The sequence below is a fragment of the Taudactylus pleione genome, unplaced genomic scaffold (assembly GCF_031769625.1).
Source record: "Taudactylus pleione unplaced genomic scaffold, aTauple2 ptg000380l, whole genome shotgun sequence".
In the NCBI taxonomy this organism is placed as follows: Eukaryota; Metazoa; Chordata; class Amphibia; order Anura; family Myobatrachidae; genus Taudactylus; species Taudactylus pleione.
The window spans coordinates 7467501-7486583 of NW_028284781.1; the positions used below are offsets into that span (position 1 = coordinate 7467501).

General features: G+C 46.6%; 1 protein-coding gene across 1 annotated transcript in view; it reads right to left on the reverse strand.

The window, feature by feature from the left end:
- Window positions 1-19083, reverse strand: part of CREB5 (cAMP responsive element binding protein 5) — a 566841-nt gene that overhangs the window by 439191 nt on the left and 108567 nt on the right. Inside the window, exons 2-3 of the mRNA XM_088445420.1 lie at window positions 18506-18577; window positions 8607-8700 (exon numbers count right to left, since the gene is read on the reverse strand). Coding sequence (XP_088301546.1) covers window positions 8607-8700; window positions 18506-18559 — 148 coding nt within the window. The 5' untranslated portion in view covers window positions 18560-18577. The remainder of the gene's footprint in view (window positions 1-8606; window positions 8701-18505; window positions 18578-19083) is intronic.

Below are 19083 nucleotides of genomic sequence, written 5' to 3' on the forward strand. Positions count from 1 at the left end.
TTGGCCACCGGATCACTCTGTGTGTGGAGACTGCCCGATATGTCGATCGTCACATCGCAAGGTGCATATCGCACCGTGAATGGGGCCTTTAAGTCTACCCATAGAAATGTGATACCATTCCTTCCAGAAGATGTGCAGCTATTCAGCAAGGTATGATAATAGTTTTCAAACATTTATATATTATTTTCCACTATTGCAACAACTTCTGGAAAATTTCAGTCTTGGGTTAGAACAGTAAGTGATCCCTCAGCTGATGCTATAGGTCAACTACAGGGAGATCCGCTAAGTTTTGGAGAGTGATAAAGTGGAGAGTACCATCCAATCAGCTCCTGTCATTTTTCAAACATAGCCAGCAAACTGATTATTAGGAGCTGATTGGTTGGTACATTATCACTTTCCACTTTATAACTCTCCGAGGCTTATTGCATCTCCCCCCTATGACATTAAAGGACACGCACCCTAGAGCCTACAGTATAGAGCTGTTCGGAGTGGCATGCTCTACTGCCTGGTGCTGGGCTGGCATTCCCGCCCCTCAGCATGACACCATGAAGTCACATGTTCTAGAGCGGGTCCAGCACAGCATGGCACAGAGCCCTGCCCAGCATTGCTGTAATGTATTATTACACATCTTATGTAATATATTCAAGTGCAAATAATGCCGCTCCTTAGTCATTATCATTTGGTGTTCACCTGTGATCACTAAGCAATATTATCTTCGTGACCTACAGAAATATTAGTAATGCCAGGGGATGGGGTACTGTAGGCACTTAAAATGTTTGAAAGTGCTCGAATTACATTCTGCAAAGGAATTAGCATCTTTGCAAAAATGTGCTAAATAGTTGTAAAAACTATGCAAAAAGTGATTCCTTCAATAGACTGGGCAATTATAAAATATGCACTGAAAATGTCATAGCTAAAAGTTATAATAGGCATTATTCAAAAGCAGGTTGTTGGTGAATGGCCCTAGATGTAAGACCCTATATGAACAATTTGCACATAGGTTATGGATCTGTCTAGGTTTGTAGTGTTGCTATTGGAGTCACTAGAAAAACCAGCACATTGTTACTGTAAGCCACACACAGGTATTCCGGCAGCAAGTTCTGTACTACACTTATTTGTTCTGTGCAATGTCTATTATGTTCTAGATGCTATGTTTATTTTCTGTAGGATCGCAATTTGTGTTATGCCTTTGCTTATGCTGTATTTTGCACGTGGGTTATGCAGCATAAGAATAAGAATAAGGAGTTAAATAATTACTCGAGCATATCTGGCTCACATTTACTCTGAAAAAATGATAATATGCAGAGTGTGAAAATAAAAGGTGCTATTACTACAACTGCATTTGATAAAATAGGAGACTATGGGCCTGATTCAGACCCACTCGCGAGCGGCTGTACGCTCGCAAGTGGGTCGATGGTCTGCACTGAGCATGCGCACGACGGAGGGAGCTCCGTCGTGCGCATGCGCCAGACACGACGAGCGAAGGACTTTCCTTCGCTCGTTGTGTCCGATCAAAGGGGGCGTGCTGTCAATGTTGATTGACAGCACGCCCCCTTTGGTGGGCGTGCCGGGGGCGTGCCTCCCTGACGGGGGCGTTCCCACGGGAACGCCTCCCGTCAGAAGCCGGCCCACTGACATCACTAGTGATGTCAGTGGGAGTGATTTGGGCTCTGATAGAGCCAAAATCACTCCGGAGCTTGCGGTTGAAAACCTCAACCGCAGGCTCCGGCTCGCAATTTCGATGGTCGCGATGGTCACGACCATCGCGGCCATCAAAATGCACGCTCGTATAGCCTGTGGGTGGTGACCCACAGCTATACGAGCGTCCAGGAGGACGCTCCATGAAAAAGGAGCCCGGCCCTCATGCAGAGCGTGCGCTCTGCTCAGAGCGTACGGCTCTGAATGAGGGCCTATATTACAAAGAAAATGGAATATCGTTAGGATACAAGCAAACACAAAGCCATAATAAATACTTCTATGGGACAATAAAATTTAACCCCTTAGTTTCCGAAACCAGCATGCTTCAAGAGAATAAGTGCAGACTATATACAGTACCATCATTTCACAGTAGTTAACTGGTTAATACAGGGGGGGGATCATATTCGTTTTTGGCCAACTACTCTCTAAAATAATATCGTTATAGTTCATAGTGTCCAACTTATCGTCTAGTGTGTATGTGGCAAAAGGTTTATTATTTCTTCACATATCAAAGAGGGGCCTCTTTAAGCAGTACATATGGACAGACAGACTGATCAGGTAAGCAAAATGAGGGACATTTAGGAAAACTGGTGCTCAGGGAAAGGGTTATAACTAGGGATGAGCGGGTTCGGATTTCTGAAATCCGAACCCCCCCGAGCCCCCCCGATCCGAGTCAGGCTCGACTTATCCCGCCTGACTCGGATTCTGAAATCGAGGCAAAACGTCATCTTCCCGCCTTCCGAGTCTCGCGGGATTTGGATCCTATATAAGGTACCCGCGTCGGCGCCATTTTCTCACTCGACTGTGGACAGTGAAAAGGGAGGGTGGGAGTTAGGGCTGGCTGGGCTGTGTAGTGTAGTGTAGTGTAGTGCAGAGTAGTGTTGTGCTGTGCGGTGCTGCGCTGTGCTGCTGTTGTCCACTACTTCAAAGTCCATAGGGGCTGGCTGTGTTGTGCTGTGCTGCTGTTGTTAATAGGGGCTGTGTCCACTACTTCAAAGTCCATAGGGGCTGGCTGGACTGTGCTGTGCAGTCAGTTCTCCATAGGGGCTGTGTCCACTCCAAAGTCCTGTGCAGTGTCCCAGTTCTAAAGGGGTGCTGTAGCGTTGTCCAGGGGGTGCTCTGTCCATCAGGGGTGCTCCCCCCAAGTGCTAAAAAAATAATATTTTTTTTGTGTTTGTGAATTGTGTGCGCAGTAGCCGCACGTGCATCAACAAAGTAGTGCCAAGCGTGCGCCTGTGTCATAAGTAAAGGGCCGGCTGGCTTGACCGTTAAAGGGTGCTGTAACCCCCAAAGTACACTCCAGTCCAAACCAAAGAAAAAATTATTTTCTGTGTTTGTGAATTGTGTGCGCAGTAGCCCGCACGTGCATCAACAAAGTAGTGCCAAGCGTGCGCCTGTGTCATAAGTAAAGGGCCGGCTGGCTTGACCGTTAAAGGGTGCTGTAACCCCCAAAGTACACTCCAGTCCAAACCAAAAAAAAAAATATTTTCTGTGTTTGTGAATTGTGTGCGCAGTAGCCGCACGTGCATCAACAAAGTAGTGCCAAGCGTGCACCTGTGTCATAAGTAAAGTGTCGGCTTGCTCGACCATTAAAGGGTGCTGTAACCCCCAAAGCACACTCCAGTCCAAACCAAAAAAAAAATTATTTTCTGTGTTTGTGAATTGTGTGCGCAGTAGCCGCACGTGCATCAACAAAGTAGTGCCAAGCGTGCGCCTGTGTCATAAGTAAAGGGCCGGCTGGCTTGACCGTTAAAGGGTGCTGTAACCCCCAAAGTACACTCCAGTCCAAACCAAAAAAAATATTATTTTCTGTGTTTGTGAATTGTGTGCGCAGTAGCCGCACGTGCATCAACAAAGTAGTGCCAATCGTGCGCCTGTGTCATAAGTAAAGGGCCGGCTGGCTTGACCGTTAAAGGGTGCTGTAACCCCCAAAGTACACTCCAGTCCAAACCCAAAAAAAAATTATTTTCTGTGTTTGTGAATTGTGTGCGCAGTAGCCGCACGTGCATCAACAAAGTAGTGCCAAGCGTGCGCCTGTGTCATAAGTAAAGGGCCGGCTGGCTTGACTGTTAAAGGGTGCTGTAACCCCCAAAGTACACTCCAGTCCAAACCAAAAAAAAAATTAATTTCTGTGTTTGTGAATTGTGTGCGCAGTAGCCGCACGTGCATCAACAAAGTAGTGCCAAGCGTGTGCCTGTGTCATAAGTAAAGGGCCGGCTGGCTTGACCGTTAAAGGGTGCTGTAACCCCCAAAGTACACTCCAGTCCAAACCAAAAAAAAAATTAATTTCTGTGTTTGTGAATTGTGTGCGCAGTAGCCGCACGTGCATCAACAAAGGAGCAGCGCCAAGCGTGCGCCTGTGTCCCATAAGTAAAGAGCCGGCTGGCTCATTTCTTAAAGGCTGGTGTAACCCACAAAGTGCACTACTCTCCAGCAAAAATAAAAAAATATTTTCGGTGTTTAGCCGCACGTATATATCAAATCGATATAACATAAATGGAGGACCAAACTTTCTCCAATAAAAATAAAATAGAGAAAGATCAAGAACCACTTCCTCCTAGTGCTGAAGCTGCTGCCACTAGTCATGACATAGATGATAACATGCCATCAACGTCGTCTGCCAAGGCTGATGCCCAATGTCATAATAGAGGGCACATACAATCCCAAATGACAAAGTTCAGGAAAATGACCTTGAAAAAAACATTTAAATCAGCTGAAGAGAAACGTAAACTTGCCAATATGCCATTTACGACATGGAGTGGCAAGGAACGGCTAAGGTCGATCCCTAGTATGTTCATGACTAGTGGTTCAGCTTCACATGACGATGGAAGCCCTCCTCCCACTAAAAAAATCAAAAGAGTTAAGCTGGCAAAAGCACAGCGAAGAACTGTGCTTTCTAAGAAGATATCACAAATCCCCAAGGAAAGTCCAAGTGTGGTGGTGGTTGCGATGCCTGACCTTCCCAGCACTGGACGGGAAGAGGTGGCTCTTTCCACCATTTGCACGCCCCCTGCAAGTGCTGAAAGGAGCACCCACAGTCCACTTGCTGATATGCCAATTGAAGATGTCACTGTTGAAGTACAACAGGATGAGGATACTGGTGTAGCTGGCGCTGAGGAGGAAGTTGGCGAGGAGGATTCTGATGGTGATGTGGTTTGTTTAAATCAGGCTCCGGGGGAGACAGTTGTTGTCCGTGGGATGAAAAAGCCCATCACGGTCATGCCTGGGCAGAAGACCAAACATTCCACCTCTTTGGTCTGGCAATATTTCTATCCAAATCCGGACAACAACTGTCTTGCCATATGTACCATATGTAAAGGTGAAATAAGTAGGGGTAGGGACGTCAACCACCTAGGAACATCCTCCCTTATACGGCACCTGCAGCGCGTTCATAAAAAGTTACTGTCAAGTTCAGAAACTTTGGCTAAGACCGTAAGCAGTCCAGGGACACCTAAATCCCATTGTCCTGTTGTATCCAAGCGCCTGCAAACCACACCGTCAACTCCCTCCTCGTCAATTTCCTCCTTAGTCAGGATCGGAAGTAGTCCTGCAGGCCATGTCACTGGCATGACTGACTCTCCTATCCGGGATTCCTCCGGAGGATCCTGCATTGCTACGCCTACTGCTGCTGCTGCTGCTGTTGCTGCTGCTGGGAGTCGTTCATCATCCCAGAGAGGAAGTAGGAACACCACTACTTTTACAAAACAATTGACCCTCCAACAGTCCTTAGTGAGGAGGATGAAGTACGACAGCAGTCATCCTGAAGCAAAACGTATAACTGAGGCCTTGACTGCTATGTTGGTGTTAGATGTGCGTCCGGTATCCGCCATTAGTGCAGTGGGATTTAGACAATTGATGGAGGTAGTGTGTCCCCGGTTCCAAATCCCGTCTAGATTCCACTTCACTAGGCAGGCGATACCGAGACTGTACAGAAACGTCAGAAAAAGTGTCCTCAGTGTCCTGAAAAATGCCGTTGTACCCAATATCCACTTAACCACGGACATGTGGACAAGTGGAACAGGGCAGACTAAGGACTATATGACTGTGACAGCCCACTGGGTAGATGTATCACCTTACACAGCAACAGCAGCAGCGTCACCAGTAGCAGCATCTCAGAAACGCCAGCTCGTTCCAAGGCAGGCTACGCTGTGTATCACCGGTTTCAGTAAGAGGCACACCGCCGACAACCTCTTAGAGAAACTGAGGGAAATCATCGCCCAGTGGCTTACCCCACTTAGACTCTCCTGGGGATTTGTGATATCTGACAACGCCACCAATATTGTGCGGGCATTACATCTGGGCAAATTCCAGCACGTCCCATGTTTTGCTCACACAATAAACTTGGTGGTGCAGAATTTTCTGAAAAGCGACAGGGGCGTGCAGGAGACGCTTTGGGTGGCCCGAAAAATTTCTGGCCACTTCGCCATTCAGCGACTGCGTGCCGAAGACTGGAGTGCCAGCAAACACTCTTGAACCTGCCCCGCCATCACCTGAAGCAAGAGGTTGTGACGCGGTGGAACTCAACCCTCTATATGCTTCAGAGGATGGAGGAGCAGCAAAAGGCCATACAAGCCTATACATCCACCTATGACATAGGCAAAGGAGGGGGTATGCACCTGACTCAAGCGCCGTGTTGTGCAAGGTTCTCCAGCCCTTCGAACTTGCCACACGTGAAGTCAGTTCAGACACTGCCAGCTTGAGTCAGGTCATTCCCCTCATCAGGCTTTTGCAGAAGCAGCTGGAGAAAGTGAAGGAGGAGCTAAGACGGAGCGATTCCGCTCGGCATGTGGGACTTGTGGATGAAGCCCTTCATTCGCTTTGCCAGGATTCCAGGGTGGTCAATCTGTTGAAATCAGACCACTACATTTTGGCCACAGTGCTCGATCCTAGGTTTAAAGCCTATGTGGTGTCTCTCTTTCCGGCCAACACAAGCCTGCAGAGGTGCAAAGACCTGCTGGTGAACACACTGTCAGCTGAAGCGGAACATGACACGTCAACAGCTCCTTCTTCATTTTCTCCCGCAACTGGGGCTGCCAGGAAAAAACGTAGGTATCCTAAGCAACCCACTGGCGGTGATGCAGGGCAGGCAGGACCAAGTTTGGACATCTGGTCTGGACTGAAGGACCTGGCAACAATTTCTGACATGTCTACTGTCACTGCATATGATACTGTCACCATTGACAGAATGGTGGAGGATTATATCGGTGACAGCATCCAAGTAGGCATGTCAGACAGTCCATACCTGTACTGGCAGGAAAAAGAGGCAATTTGGAGGCCCCTGTACAAACTGGCTCTATTTTACCTGAGTTGCCCCCCCTCCAGTGTGTACTCCGAAAGAGTGTTTAGTGCAGCCGGGAACCTTGTCAGCGAAAGGCGTAGGAGGTTGCTTCCACAGAATGTGGAGAAGATGATGTTCATCAAAATGAATTATCAGCTCTTCCAGGGAGACCAGCCTCCAGAACGTACAGAGGGACCTGTGGCGGTGGATTCAAGTGGGGACGAGTTAATACTTTGTGAGGATGAGGATGTACACACTGAAGAGGGTGAGGAATCGGTGGATGAGGAGGATGAGGATGACATCTTGCCTCCGTAGAGCCAGTTTGTGCAGGGACAGATTAATTGCCAGCTTGTTTTGTGGGGGCCCAAACGAACCAATCATTTCAGCCACAGTTGTGTGGCAGACCCTGGCGCTGAAATGATTGGTTTGTTAAAGTGTGCATGTCCTGTTTATACAACATAAGGGTGGGTGGGAGGGCCCAAGGACAATTCCATCTTGCACCTCTTTTTTTTCTTTGCATTATGTACAGTTTGGGGCCTAGTTTTTCAAACTGCCATCCTGTCTGCCACTGCAGTATCACGCCTAGATGGGTCACGTGTTTGTGCCGCCCACTCGTGTCGCTTAGCTTAGTCATCCTGCTACCTCGGTGCAACCTTTTGGACATAAAAACACTATTGTGAGGTGTGAGGTGTTCAGAATAGACTGGAAATGAGTGGAAATTAAGGTTATTGAGGTTAATAATAGCATAGGAGCAGAAAAACCTACAAATTCTGTGATTTTAGCTGTTTTTATGCTTTTTTTCAAAAAAATACAGATCCAAAACACAAAACCCAGAACCCAAAACACGGAAGGGTGGTTTTGGCAAAACCAATCCAGATCCAAAACACGAAGAAAGATCCAGATCCAAAACCAAAACACAAAACACGAAAAGTGGCCGGTGCACACCACTAGTTATAACTTGTTATAAGTGATTCTTGAAAATGCTCTTTTGTGATGTCTACTTTTGTATAACTTCCTGCTTTTGCGGTGAAGCACATGGACTTTCAGTGGATCAGTGAGAAGATGAATATATTGAGGGTGTTGCTTGCTAGGCGCAGAATAGCATTATACAATAATGATAATGGAGAGGACGCTTGTGTAGTGATATTCCCAGCTTTGCGGAACTCAGCACAGCACTTCTCTCCCAGAATGATCTTATCTGCCATCTCTGCAGTCCCAGAGATCTTGTCTTGTATTTTTATTTACCTATTCATGCACATGGATCATAACTGATCAGTTCAGAGTATAGGTTTAAATGAATTAAGGGGGTCGCGTCCTCCCTGGTGTATTTTCTACAGCATCCACCAACCCAGAGATTGCTGTTACATTGGTATTTTCAGCCTTGTAATGCGCTTGATGAACGAAAAGGTGTACATAACGAGGCATTGCAGTTGTGCAGTCTGTAAATGACCCTTATAGCCTCCATTTACTTACATTTTTTTTCAATTTACTTAAAGAATTCCTGAATCCGTGAAATTTTGAACATATTCATGGGAGATGTTTTGTTGCACAAAAGGCTAAATTTAGATTTATACATTCTTTCTTAAAATATTATTTGTATGACATCTCAGTGTAATAAGTCATATTTTACCTGACAGCATGTTATCATTCTTTATTGAAGGGAACTTCAGGGTCATTTCATGCTTGTGTCTGTGAATCATCAAGTGATCCTCTGTGGGGAATCGCTATAAAAGAAAAAAAAACATAAATGTGTAATACATCCTTGCCAGAGAATTGCTATACTACAAAAAAAGATTTCTGTGATATCAATGAGTAAGCAGAAATTACTTACAGTAAAGGTGCGTACACACTGGGCGATTAAAGTGGACGACTGAACGATAACGATATTGTTATCGTTCAGTTGTCCACTTTATCTTCCATTTTTAACACCGAAATGATGAATGATAAGGACACGCGCGTTCCCGTGGGTCGTTTGTCATTGTCGTTCATCAGGTAAACATGCAGGCCAACCTGACAATATTGTCAGGTTGCTGCATGTTGGGGAATGGGGGAGAGAGCCCGGCGCCAGAGCCGGCCCTAGCCCATTTGGTGCCCTAGGCAAAATTTTGACTGGTGCTCCCTTACAACCCATACCAAGCTGAACAGCCCCTCAGGAAAAAAAAACAGGTTGCCCTCCTCAGTAGGTGCTGTCGACGTTTTAAGACCCATCTGTCTTTTCATCAGGACACATCATGATGAAAAAACCAATGGGTCTTGAAACATCAACAGAACCTATGTGATTTGTGACAAAATATCACTTTGTTACAACTACTGAGGAGTGCCGCATGTTTTTTTTCCTGAGGGGCTGTTCAGCTCGGTATAGGAATTTGTCTATTATGCTAGGAGGGCACCCTCGAGATTACCAGTAAATGTATTCAGTGTCGGGCTGAATGGATGTATATAGATATATACATATACACACATATGTATATATATATATACATATACACACACACATATATATGTATATACATACACACATATATACACACACACACATTATATATATATATATATATATATGTGTGTGTGTGTGTGTGTGTGTATGTATACACAGTATGTGTATATATATATATATATATATATATCCCCCCCCCCAGCAGTGCCCCTGGTAGTATTCCCCCCCTAACAGTGGCCCTAGTAGTAGTCCTCCCTCCGGCAGTGCCCCTAGTAGTAGTAGTCCCCCCCATCCAGCAGTGCCCCTAGTAGTAGTCCCTCCCCAGCAGTGCCCCTGGTAGTAGTCCCCCCTAACAGTGCCCCTAGTAGTAGTCCCCACTCCAGCAGTGCCCCTAGTAGTAGTCCCCCCTCCAGCAGTGCCCCTAGTAGTAGTAGTAGTCCCCCCCCTTCCACCAGTGCCCCCAGTCGTCCCCCCTTCCAGCACTGCCTGACAGACAGACACATGGAAAAAAAAATTCCACTTACCTAATTCTCCGCTCCGGCGTCTGCTCCTCCATCCACCGTCCTCCCGCGCCGGCCCGCTCTGCATGATGGGAGAGACGTCATGACGTTTGTCCCATCAGCCACTGCGGGAGCCGGCTCCAGCAGTGGGCGCAGCGGCCGATGAGAGTCTGTTTGACTCTCATCGGCTGCTAAAACAAACACACAGCTGCCGTCGACGTGTCAGTCACGGCTCTGCTCCGCAAAGGTACATGGGAGGAATGGACGCGGCTGGGCATGGTGGGGAACCGTGGCAGAGCCCTGGAATGCCCCTAGGCATTCCAGTCGCCCCTAGGCATTTGCTTATTATGCCTATGCCTAGGGCCGGCTCTGCCCGGCGCTGAACGATATCATTAATGATATTGTTCAGCGGGTGTGCTACAATGTCATGAACGACATTGAGCACACCCTGCCGGGGACACACTAGACGATATCGCTCAGGGAGCATATCGTCTAGTGTGTACGCTCCTTAAGTGTTTACTAACTTACAGAATAAAAACTAAACTTATTTCAATTGTAAAGGTGCATACACACACAACGATTTTTTCGTTAACGATATCGTTTATCGTTCAATCGTTGTAAAAATCGTTCACTTTCTGAGTTAAAACGATAAACGATTATCGTTCATGCACGTTCACATTTGTAGTTAGACTGCCCAACTGAACGATTTTCATGAAGGGAATATGCAAAAATCGTTTGTAGTTCAAAAAAATCGTTCATTACACTTTAAAAAATCTGACAGATAATCTGACAGAAATTCGTTCAGAAAATCGTTCAGAAAATCGTAACAAAATTGTGTGTGTGTATGCACCTTTAGGTATAAACAATAACAAAAGGACAGCCAGCAGCATGCAGTCTGGGGCAGATTATAGAAATCAACTAGTGCATGTTGTGTCTTGACCCAAGTTGCCCTATTCTCTCATAAAATTAGAGGATTGAGGTTAGGGCTAGTGTGGCACTTGACTATGACATCATAACCATGTGCCACACACTCGGGAGGCAACCCATTACAAACATAGATTAATAGCATGTGGCAGTTTCCCAAGTGAGAAGCTTGTGGCATTTGTCCCTACATGTACGCAGCCAGCTCTGAAAAAGTCACTGTATGGGCCTGATGAAAATCTCACAGGGACTGTGATCCCTTACGCAGCGGCTCTGTGAAAATTCGCAGCACATGTGCAGAACCGAATTCTTCCGCCTGCTACCGCCCCCTGGGAGTGATGTTGCGGTCTATGACCGCTGCACCACTCCCGAAATCGTGCCTCAGAATGCCGTGCGAACAGCACTCTGAGGCGCATGCACCTAAATCAAAAATGACATAGTTTCCCTCCGTACACAAATATGCTGATTTCTGCGTGTGCAGAGATCAACTGAAGCAGGGAGGGACTGATGATCAGTCTCCACTGACCCACTTTCTGCTGCGCTCTGCAACAGGGTGAGGGGGCGGGGCTATACCACAAGGGGAGGGGAGGTGCAAAAGGGGTGGGGAGGGTCATCCTTTGGCACTGGGTGAATTATGCTTCCCCATAAAATATTAATTTGCTTGGGGGGGGGGGGGAATATATTAAAAATAAAAAATTACATATATAATGACACATGGGGAGGGGGGAACTAAACTGGGGGCCCATTACACTGGAGGTGAGGGGGGGCCCTGACACAGGGATCTGTTATTACTAGGGAGGTGGGGGTTGCTAACGCTGGGGATCTTTTGCCACGGGGGGTATATCTAATAGGGGGTAAGACAGGGCTCGACAAATCCCGGGGGCCAGGTTGCCATGGCTACCAGATTTTGCTGTCTGGCTACCAGATTTTGCAGTGAGGGAGGAAGCAGATCCTCATCAGCTCTGGCAGAGTTTCATGCCTATAGTACTGAGGTGTTCATATCATGCACAGGAGTGCATGTGCTGAGTGTCTCCTGCGGTGACTGCTGTGCCTGTGTCCATCTCGGCCTGCGCTGATGACTCCTCTCCATCCTGGCCTGATCTGATCCCTGCTGTCTGTCCCAGTCTATGCTGATCCTCCTGTACGTCCCTGCTGTCTACTGTCTCCTATCTCAGGCTGCATAGGGTCTATGCGTAGCTAGGGATTGTGGAGTGGCGTCAGAGGGATAGTGGTGTGACCATGAGGGGAGGGGGGTTTTGTTGTACTTTCTGGCACCATTGTTTTATGTGAAATGTGGTCCGTTATTACTGGAGGGTGGAGCAGGGGATCTGTGCAGAGCAGTGAGGGGGCCTCCATTTTACTGTATCCATTCAACTGTGACCATTTTGTGGACTAGTATAGTGTGTATAACACACAGAGCTGTGCTCCTTACTCCCTGCTGTAATTATTTGGGGGGACGGTGGTTTGGTTCTTACAATTTCATCCTGGCTCCTAGATTTTAGAAAAATTTGTCAAGCCCTGGGGTAAGACGTCATATTACAAGGGGTCTGTGGACATGGAGGTGGGGGGTGGGTGCAAAACACCCCCTTGGGAATATTTTTATTGTTCAATAAAATATTTAAATATATTTTCAAAATACTTTTTACACTTTATGAAATAAAATAAAACAGTGACAATTTCTGGTGAAAATGTATTTGTCAGTTAAGTGGTTAAACGTGGGGGTAGGGTCAGACAAGGGTCTGCATTAGGGATGGGGGGAGGTAATTAGGCAAGGGTCAGCATTAGGGGTGGGTATTAATTAGACAGTGGTCTACCTTAGGAGTTGGGTGTCATTAGACAATTAGGGGTGGGGGTCCATGCAACAAAAGCCCCAACTGAACCAATTTAGCCGGTACAGTACAGCTTTGTAACTGTCTGTACCGGCACCCAATTTTCCCTGTTGCCTCACACAACCAATGTACTCCTCTTGCTCTGTAACTTCTCCCACCTCTGTTCCCCATTACCCCTTACCTTCGTCCTCCATCTTTTCTGATGGAGTCTGACTGCTGATCAGAAGCAATGTGGATGAACCTGACCATGTCAGGGAAGCAGGATCTTCTGATGGTAAAATCTGTGCTCTATTATCCTGCTGTCGCTTATTATATCATGGTGGTATGATGGTGACAACGTGATCATGACGAGCCTCTCAGCCGGCCACAGTGTCGGTCATAAATCATAAATATTTCTATTTTAATCTCAAAGTTATGCAATTTTTCTACTTTAAGTTATTAGTCAGATATTGGAGCTCATCGTGTGTAGGGGATGTACACGCCCACAGGGAACTGGCCACACCCACACAGCTCTGGTTACACCTCTTCCTCTTCTCACAATAGGTCCTTGATCATTTTTAGTTCCAGCCCCCCCCTCCCCCCCTCACCACTACCACCAACATGATGCTGCCATGCCCTCTGTCCTGCGGAGCTTAATGCACTGCTGTATAAAATGTATTACATACATCCAACTTGTTTCAGTACAAAGTGATAAAGCATTAACATTTGTATAAAGAAAATAGGTAAGTTTATGTATGCTTATAACTGGGAAAAGGGTATGTGTTTGACATTCCAGCATCTACCAGCACCAGTTAACATAATTATGCATGAAACATTATCCCAGATAAGCTACATACAATATGGGCTCATTGAAATAATAAATTAACCATATTGACATTTTATAGAACAAGCACCTGATTATCAATCTGCCACATCTACTTAAAATGATTGTTTTTAGTAGTGTTTATGCAATGCTAATCCTTTCTCCTGATGACCACAACAAATCATTTGGAGAGGGCCAAGCAGACACTTGGCAGTTCTATGAGGTCACTATTGATTGAAAAACAATAGCCAGGAGCAGTCACTCAAGTTCCCGAACAGCACAATGCTCAGCAAAAGATAATACGTGAATTAAATTTCATTTAATAACACATTCAGTGCCGCTTCATCCTGCAGTGGTGTTACAGCTCTCCTTATAGTGCCCTACTGCCTACAGACAGAGGAAGCAGATACTGAGGCTGCAGCTTATCAATGTACTAGGAAACATTGTCATCTACAATACATCTAGCGTTCCCGCTAGGCTGTTTTAGCGGGGCGCGGCGCCCTGCCCTCCTTCTGGAGGGCAAAAAGCACCCTGCCCTCCAGGAGGAGGGCAAAAAGCGCCCTGCCCTAACAGCCTGCGGGAGCCGTTCTCACCCGCGGGACGCAGCGTCCCGCGGGTGGAGAAACATGCGGTGACCCGGTCACCGCCGGAGAATAGACACCGGGCGCATGCGCCCGGCATCTATTCTCCCTGTCTGCAGGGTTTGGGGGCTGCCCGGCGTGCCCGTAAGTGCCGGGCACGCCCCCAAGAGTGACGAAAAGGGGACGCGTCTTATAGACACGCCCCCTTTTCCGATGACCACGCCCCCTTCTCGGCCGCGCGCGCACCTTCGGCGCGCGCACGGGCATGCCCTCTCTAGCTCCGGTGCCCTGCCTGCCGCCGGAGCTAGAGGGAACACTATACATCTATATATATAAAGAAGAAGTTTGTTTGTTGGCGAATATCTTCCACAGCTCTCAAGGTAAAGCTGCCAAATCTTACATAGTTATTTAGTATTGAAAAAGTAAGCTATTAGATCACGTAGCGACAATGCGACATGACGACAGAGTGACAAATCTTATACAATATATAAAATTAATTGGTCTGTTTGATGGTTTGTCTGTCCGGTTATGCATTCAGACACCCCTGCACCGATATGGATGAAACCAACACGACATGGTCCAGTTGGATTCTGGCCAGGTTTTAGGTGGGATAGGGTCCCGGTCAGACCTTCCATTGGTGTACACTGGGCAGAACTTTGACCCGTGGAGCCTCTTCTGAGCCTTCCACTGGATGAATTTGGACGAAAACTTCACAGAGTGGTATCATTGGATCCCAGAAGACATACTAAGGGATGGAGGTCCCGGTCGGACCTCCCGTTGGTGTACTTTGGGCAGAACTTTGACCCGGGGAGCCTGTTCTGGGCCTTCCAGTGGATGAATTTAGACATCATCACGTAATAAAACTTAATAACTGGAAGATTTTAACCTCGGCCGGATACTTCAGCTAGTATGAATATAAAACACATGGGATGATAATCTATGTCACAGCTCTAGTTCACATTATGAGGCTGATCTCTGTGCACAGGCACAAATTGCGAGCTCTTGTATGCAGCGTATGCACAGATTTACACATGTCCGTCTTATGCTGAATCATACGGAGCTTGGCTGGATCTGTCTTTCCATGAAATTGAGTGTAATGGCAACAATGTGACCACCCTGTCTATGGGCGTGCACCAAAAGTTCCATGCAATTCTGAGTTGTGCATTCAGGGATGGGAAGGCTGTGTCCTTGCATGGGGCTGGTGTATAGGGCTGGCTCCAGGGCTAATAGCGCCCTGTGCCGGCCGAGGTCTCTGCACTCCTTATACTTATCAAAATTGGGGGTGTGGCCTAATTGCCATAGGCCACGCCTCTTTATGTGACGTTATCTGAGGATCGTGCCCACATGGCACGCCTCCAAATAACGTCAGGCTGGGAGGAGCCTCACTAGCTGGGCTTCCCCCAGCCCTCTCACGGCACTGAATGTTTGCCGCGTGCATGCTGCGGCGGCGGGGGTCCCCAACCCCCAATTTGACCACCCGCGGGCCACTTCGGCCCACTGGTGGAACAGCGGGACAGTACTGTCCCGCTGAAATCGGGATGCTGGGGAAGGGTGTGTCCTCTATGGGTGGGGCCCTTGTTCGACCACTCAGGTCGAACACCCCTAGAGTCAGTCCTGCTGGTGCAAGTGCAGATACTAATGTCGTTTGTGGTGGATGGTGTAAAATTAATGTGCGCCACATTTTTTGATTGCAGGATCAAGAACACCCGCATTAGCTCTACGGATTCTCGCATTAGCATAAGATAGTAAATCAGGCTTTCGCAGTGGCTCGCGACCAGGGACACTATCGGAGTACAGGGGGTACATGTGTAAGGGGCCCAGATAGTTTTGGCTGGACCACAGGCGTCTTTCTTTGTTTTCTAATTTTGTTTTTTATTATTTCCATTCAACCAGTGGAGGAGGAGTGTGCTGGAGGCAGCTGTCCATGCTCACCAGGGCCCGCCCTTCTGCAGTGACTTTATGCATGACAGGCAGCCTAGCAGCAAATCAGACTCGCTGCCTGTTATTCCAGTACAGCAGTCGCACAAAGCTCTCAGTCTGTACGTCAGTGTAGTGAGCAGGGAAGCTCTTAGTCTTGAGAGATTATCCTCATCTACTAAAACTTCCCAGTTCACCACACCGACGTACAGAGTGCAGAGCAGACTGAGAGCTCCATGCTGCACTGTAATGACAGTCAGCCTGTCTGATTCGCTGCTAGGCTGTATGTCATGCATAAAGTCACTGCAGAAGGGCGGGCCCTGGTGAATACGGACACCCGCCCCCAAGAATAATCCTTGCCCACCGCTGGCTGTTTTCTAAAGCATTTGCAGCTTTATGACTCCCACCCCTTGCCCTCACAAGAGGTGTATCTATGGCTACAGTTTTCTATATATTTACCTCTCTCTCTACCCCCCATGTGTGCCTTTTTGTGCCCCTGGTTGTGCATCTGCCAGTCCCCCATGTGTGCCTCCTGCCCACTTACTATATATATTTATCTCTCTCTCTACCCCATGTGTGCCTTTTTGTGCCCCTGTTTGTACATCTGCCAGTCCCCATGTGTGCCTCCTCTGCCCTACTTCCTCCATGTGCCTCTGCCAGCCCTGCTCATGTGTATGCCTCTGCCCTCACCCTCATGTGTATGCCTCTGCTTACCCCATGTGTATCTTTAACTGCAACCCCCGTCTGTTATTGTGCCCCCTCCCCCATCTGTAACTCCACTTCAGGAACCCTACATGTTTACTTTCTACACTGATTCTGATGGCAGCCCTGCCCACAACTACAGTCACTTTGCATGGGGCTCAGAATCAGTCCCACTCTGTATGTTCTAATGTCATCATTCTAAGTTTTCACTAGAAACATTTGCGTATTAAAGAATAAAACACCCCATTGAATAACATTTTCCTGACTTGTATGATGGAACTTTATATGGTCACTGAAATTCTCCCGAAGATATCGGGGGTTAGGGGGAGGGTTAGGTTTAGTCGCTGTGGAGGGAGAGGTTAAGGTTAGGCACTAAGGGGGGAGTGTTAGGGTTAGGCACCGGGGAGGGTAAGGTTAGGGTTAGGCACCGGGGAGGGAGGAATACTTGAAAGAATGATTCTGTGAGTAAGAAACTATCCTTGAAAAAGTACCTAGGCAGGTACAAAACGCGTTGGTTTACAAAGTGGAGGAAGAAAAGCAGAGTACCAGCGGACCAAGCCGTCACGATCGTCACAGAGCCTCTGATGACATTCCCGGCCGCCGTGCATAGCTGCCGCTACCCCACAAACACATCGTGTGGTTTCCCGTGCGGTATAGGCAGAGTGAGGACATGTTGCCGGCACTGGAAGCCGAAGACTCAGGTAGGGACAGTTAGGTTCCCTTGCTTTGGACTTGCCATACCACTGCACTTTTGCCTTGTGCTGCCTCACATGTCTTTTAAAAGAACCTAAACATTATGCAGTACAGGTTGAGTCTCCGATATCCAAAATGCTTGGGACCAGGGGTATTTTGGATAACGGAATATTCTGTATTTTGGAATATTTGCATAATATCATGAAATATCTTGGGAATGGGACCCCAATATACACACAGAATGCTTTTATGTGTTATATACACCTTATACACACAGCCTGCAGGTAATTTTATACAATATTTTCAATAATTTTGTGGCTCAAACATAGTTTGTGTACATACATAAAATTCAGTTATGTTTCATATACACCCTATACACACAGCCTGAAGGTAATTGTATTCAATATTTTTAATAATTTGTGCCCTATACAAAGTTGTGTATATTGAACCACCAAAAATCAAATGTTTAATTATTTCAGTCAAGCCAAAAAAATTCCGTATTTTGGAATATTCCGTATTTCGGAATATTTGGATATGGGAGACTCAACCTGTATATGGTTTCAGTGATGTCTATGTTTATTTTGTCTTCTGTCTGCCCCCTTTTCCTTTCTTTAATTTAGTTTTTTCTGTCTTAACATATTTAAAATCACATTTTTACCTTAACTAGCATCAGCGCTCGTTTTCATTCTCCCTTAAACCGGGGATGGAGGGGTAGGGGTAAGGGTTAGAGTTAGCTTACTTACCTGAGGGTGTCGGGATGCCACTGTCGGTATTCTGACTGGCGGCATCTCGACTGCCGGGATCCCATACCTAACCTGACCAAACATTGTATGGTTAACACTGACATTAATAGAAATCACAGATTTACTAAGAATTGTGTTTGTCAAAGCAATCAAAATTGCACCCAAATAATTTACAGACCAAAGCCAACTATCATAGGATTCATGCTTCTATCTGACAGAGTCTATTGTAAATGGGCAAATCGATTAATCTTGCACATGCCTGAAATCGCTGAGTATCACCGTTGAATCAAAATAGACAATCCAACATGGCAATGTCCAGTGATTCGCTTTAGAAGACAAACAGGATCCTTAGCAAATTTACCCTTACGACTACATTTTTCAATATATAAATCATAGGCACTTACCTGCGAGCAGCCAGGAGCATTGCATACAAAGGACCGGTCCTGCTCCAAATTCATCTCTTATTCGTCATATATCTAAACAAAAGAGAGGTTGTCTTAGTTAGCCATTGTGGAGTCTCTTCAATATGAGAATAACTGATCATTTTCACATTCTTTAATAATTGGCGTCATAGATTCTTGAAATTGGCTATTATTGTTACAGATTAAATTAATTAAATGTTTGATCAATTTATTATTTATTTTTTGTTCTTTTGTAAAATGTACAGTATTAGTTTACTGGAAAAAAAAAATGGAAAAAAAGCCAGAAAGACTCAGGGGCCCATTTATCAAAGTGAATTTGAGGTAAATTTCCCGAAAACACACGTTTTCGGGGGTTTACCTCATATACTAAGTATCCCCCAGATGTATGAAGGAGGGACCGCAGCGATCCCTCCATTGCCGCAGGCAGCCACCTCCCCCATAGGTTTCTATGGGGGATGCGATGCTGCCAAATGTATCAATATCGGGAGTGCGAAGCATTCCCAATATTGGTCCCAGCAGCTAACGCTATCTAAAGATAGTATTAGCCGCTGTAGTCTAAT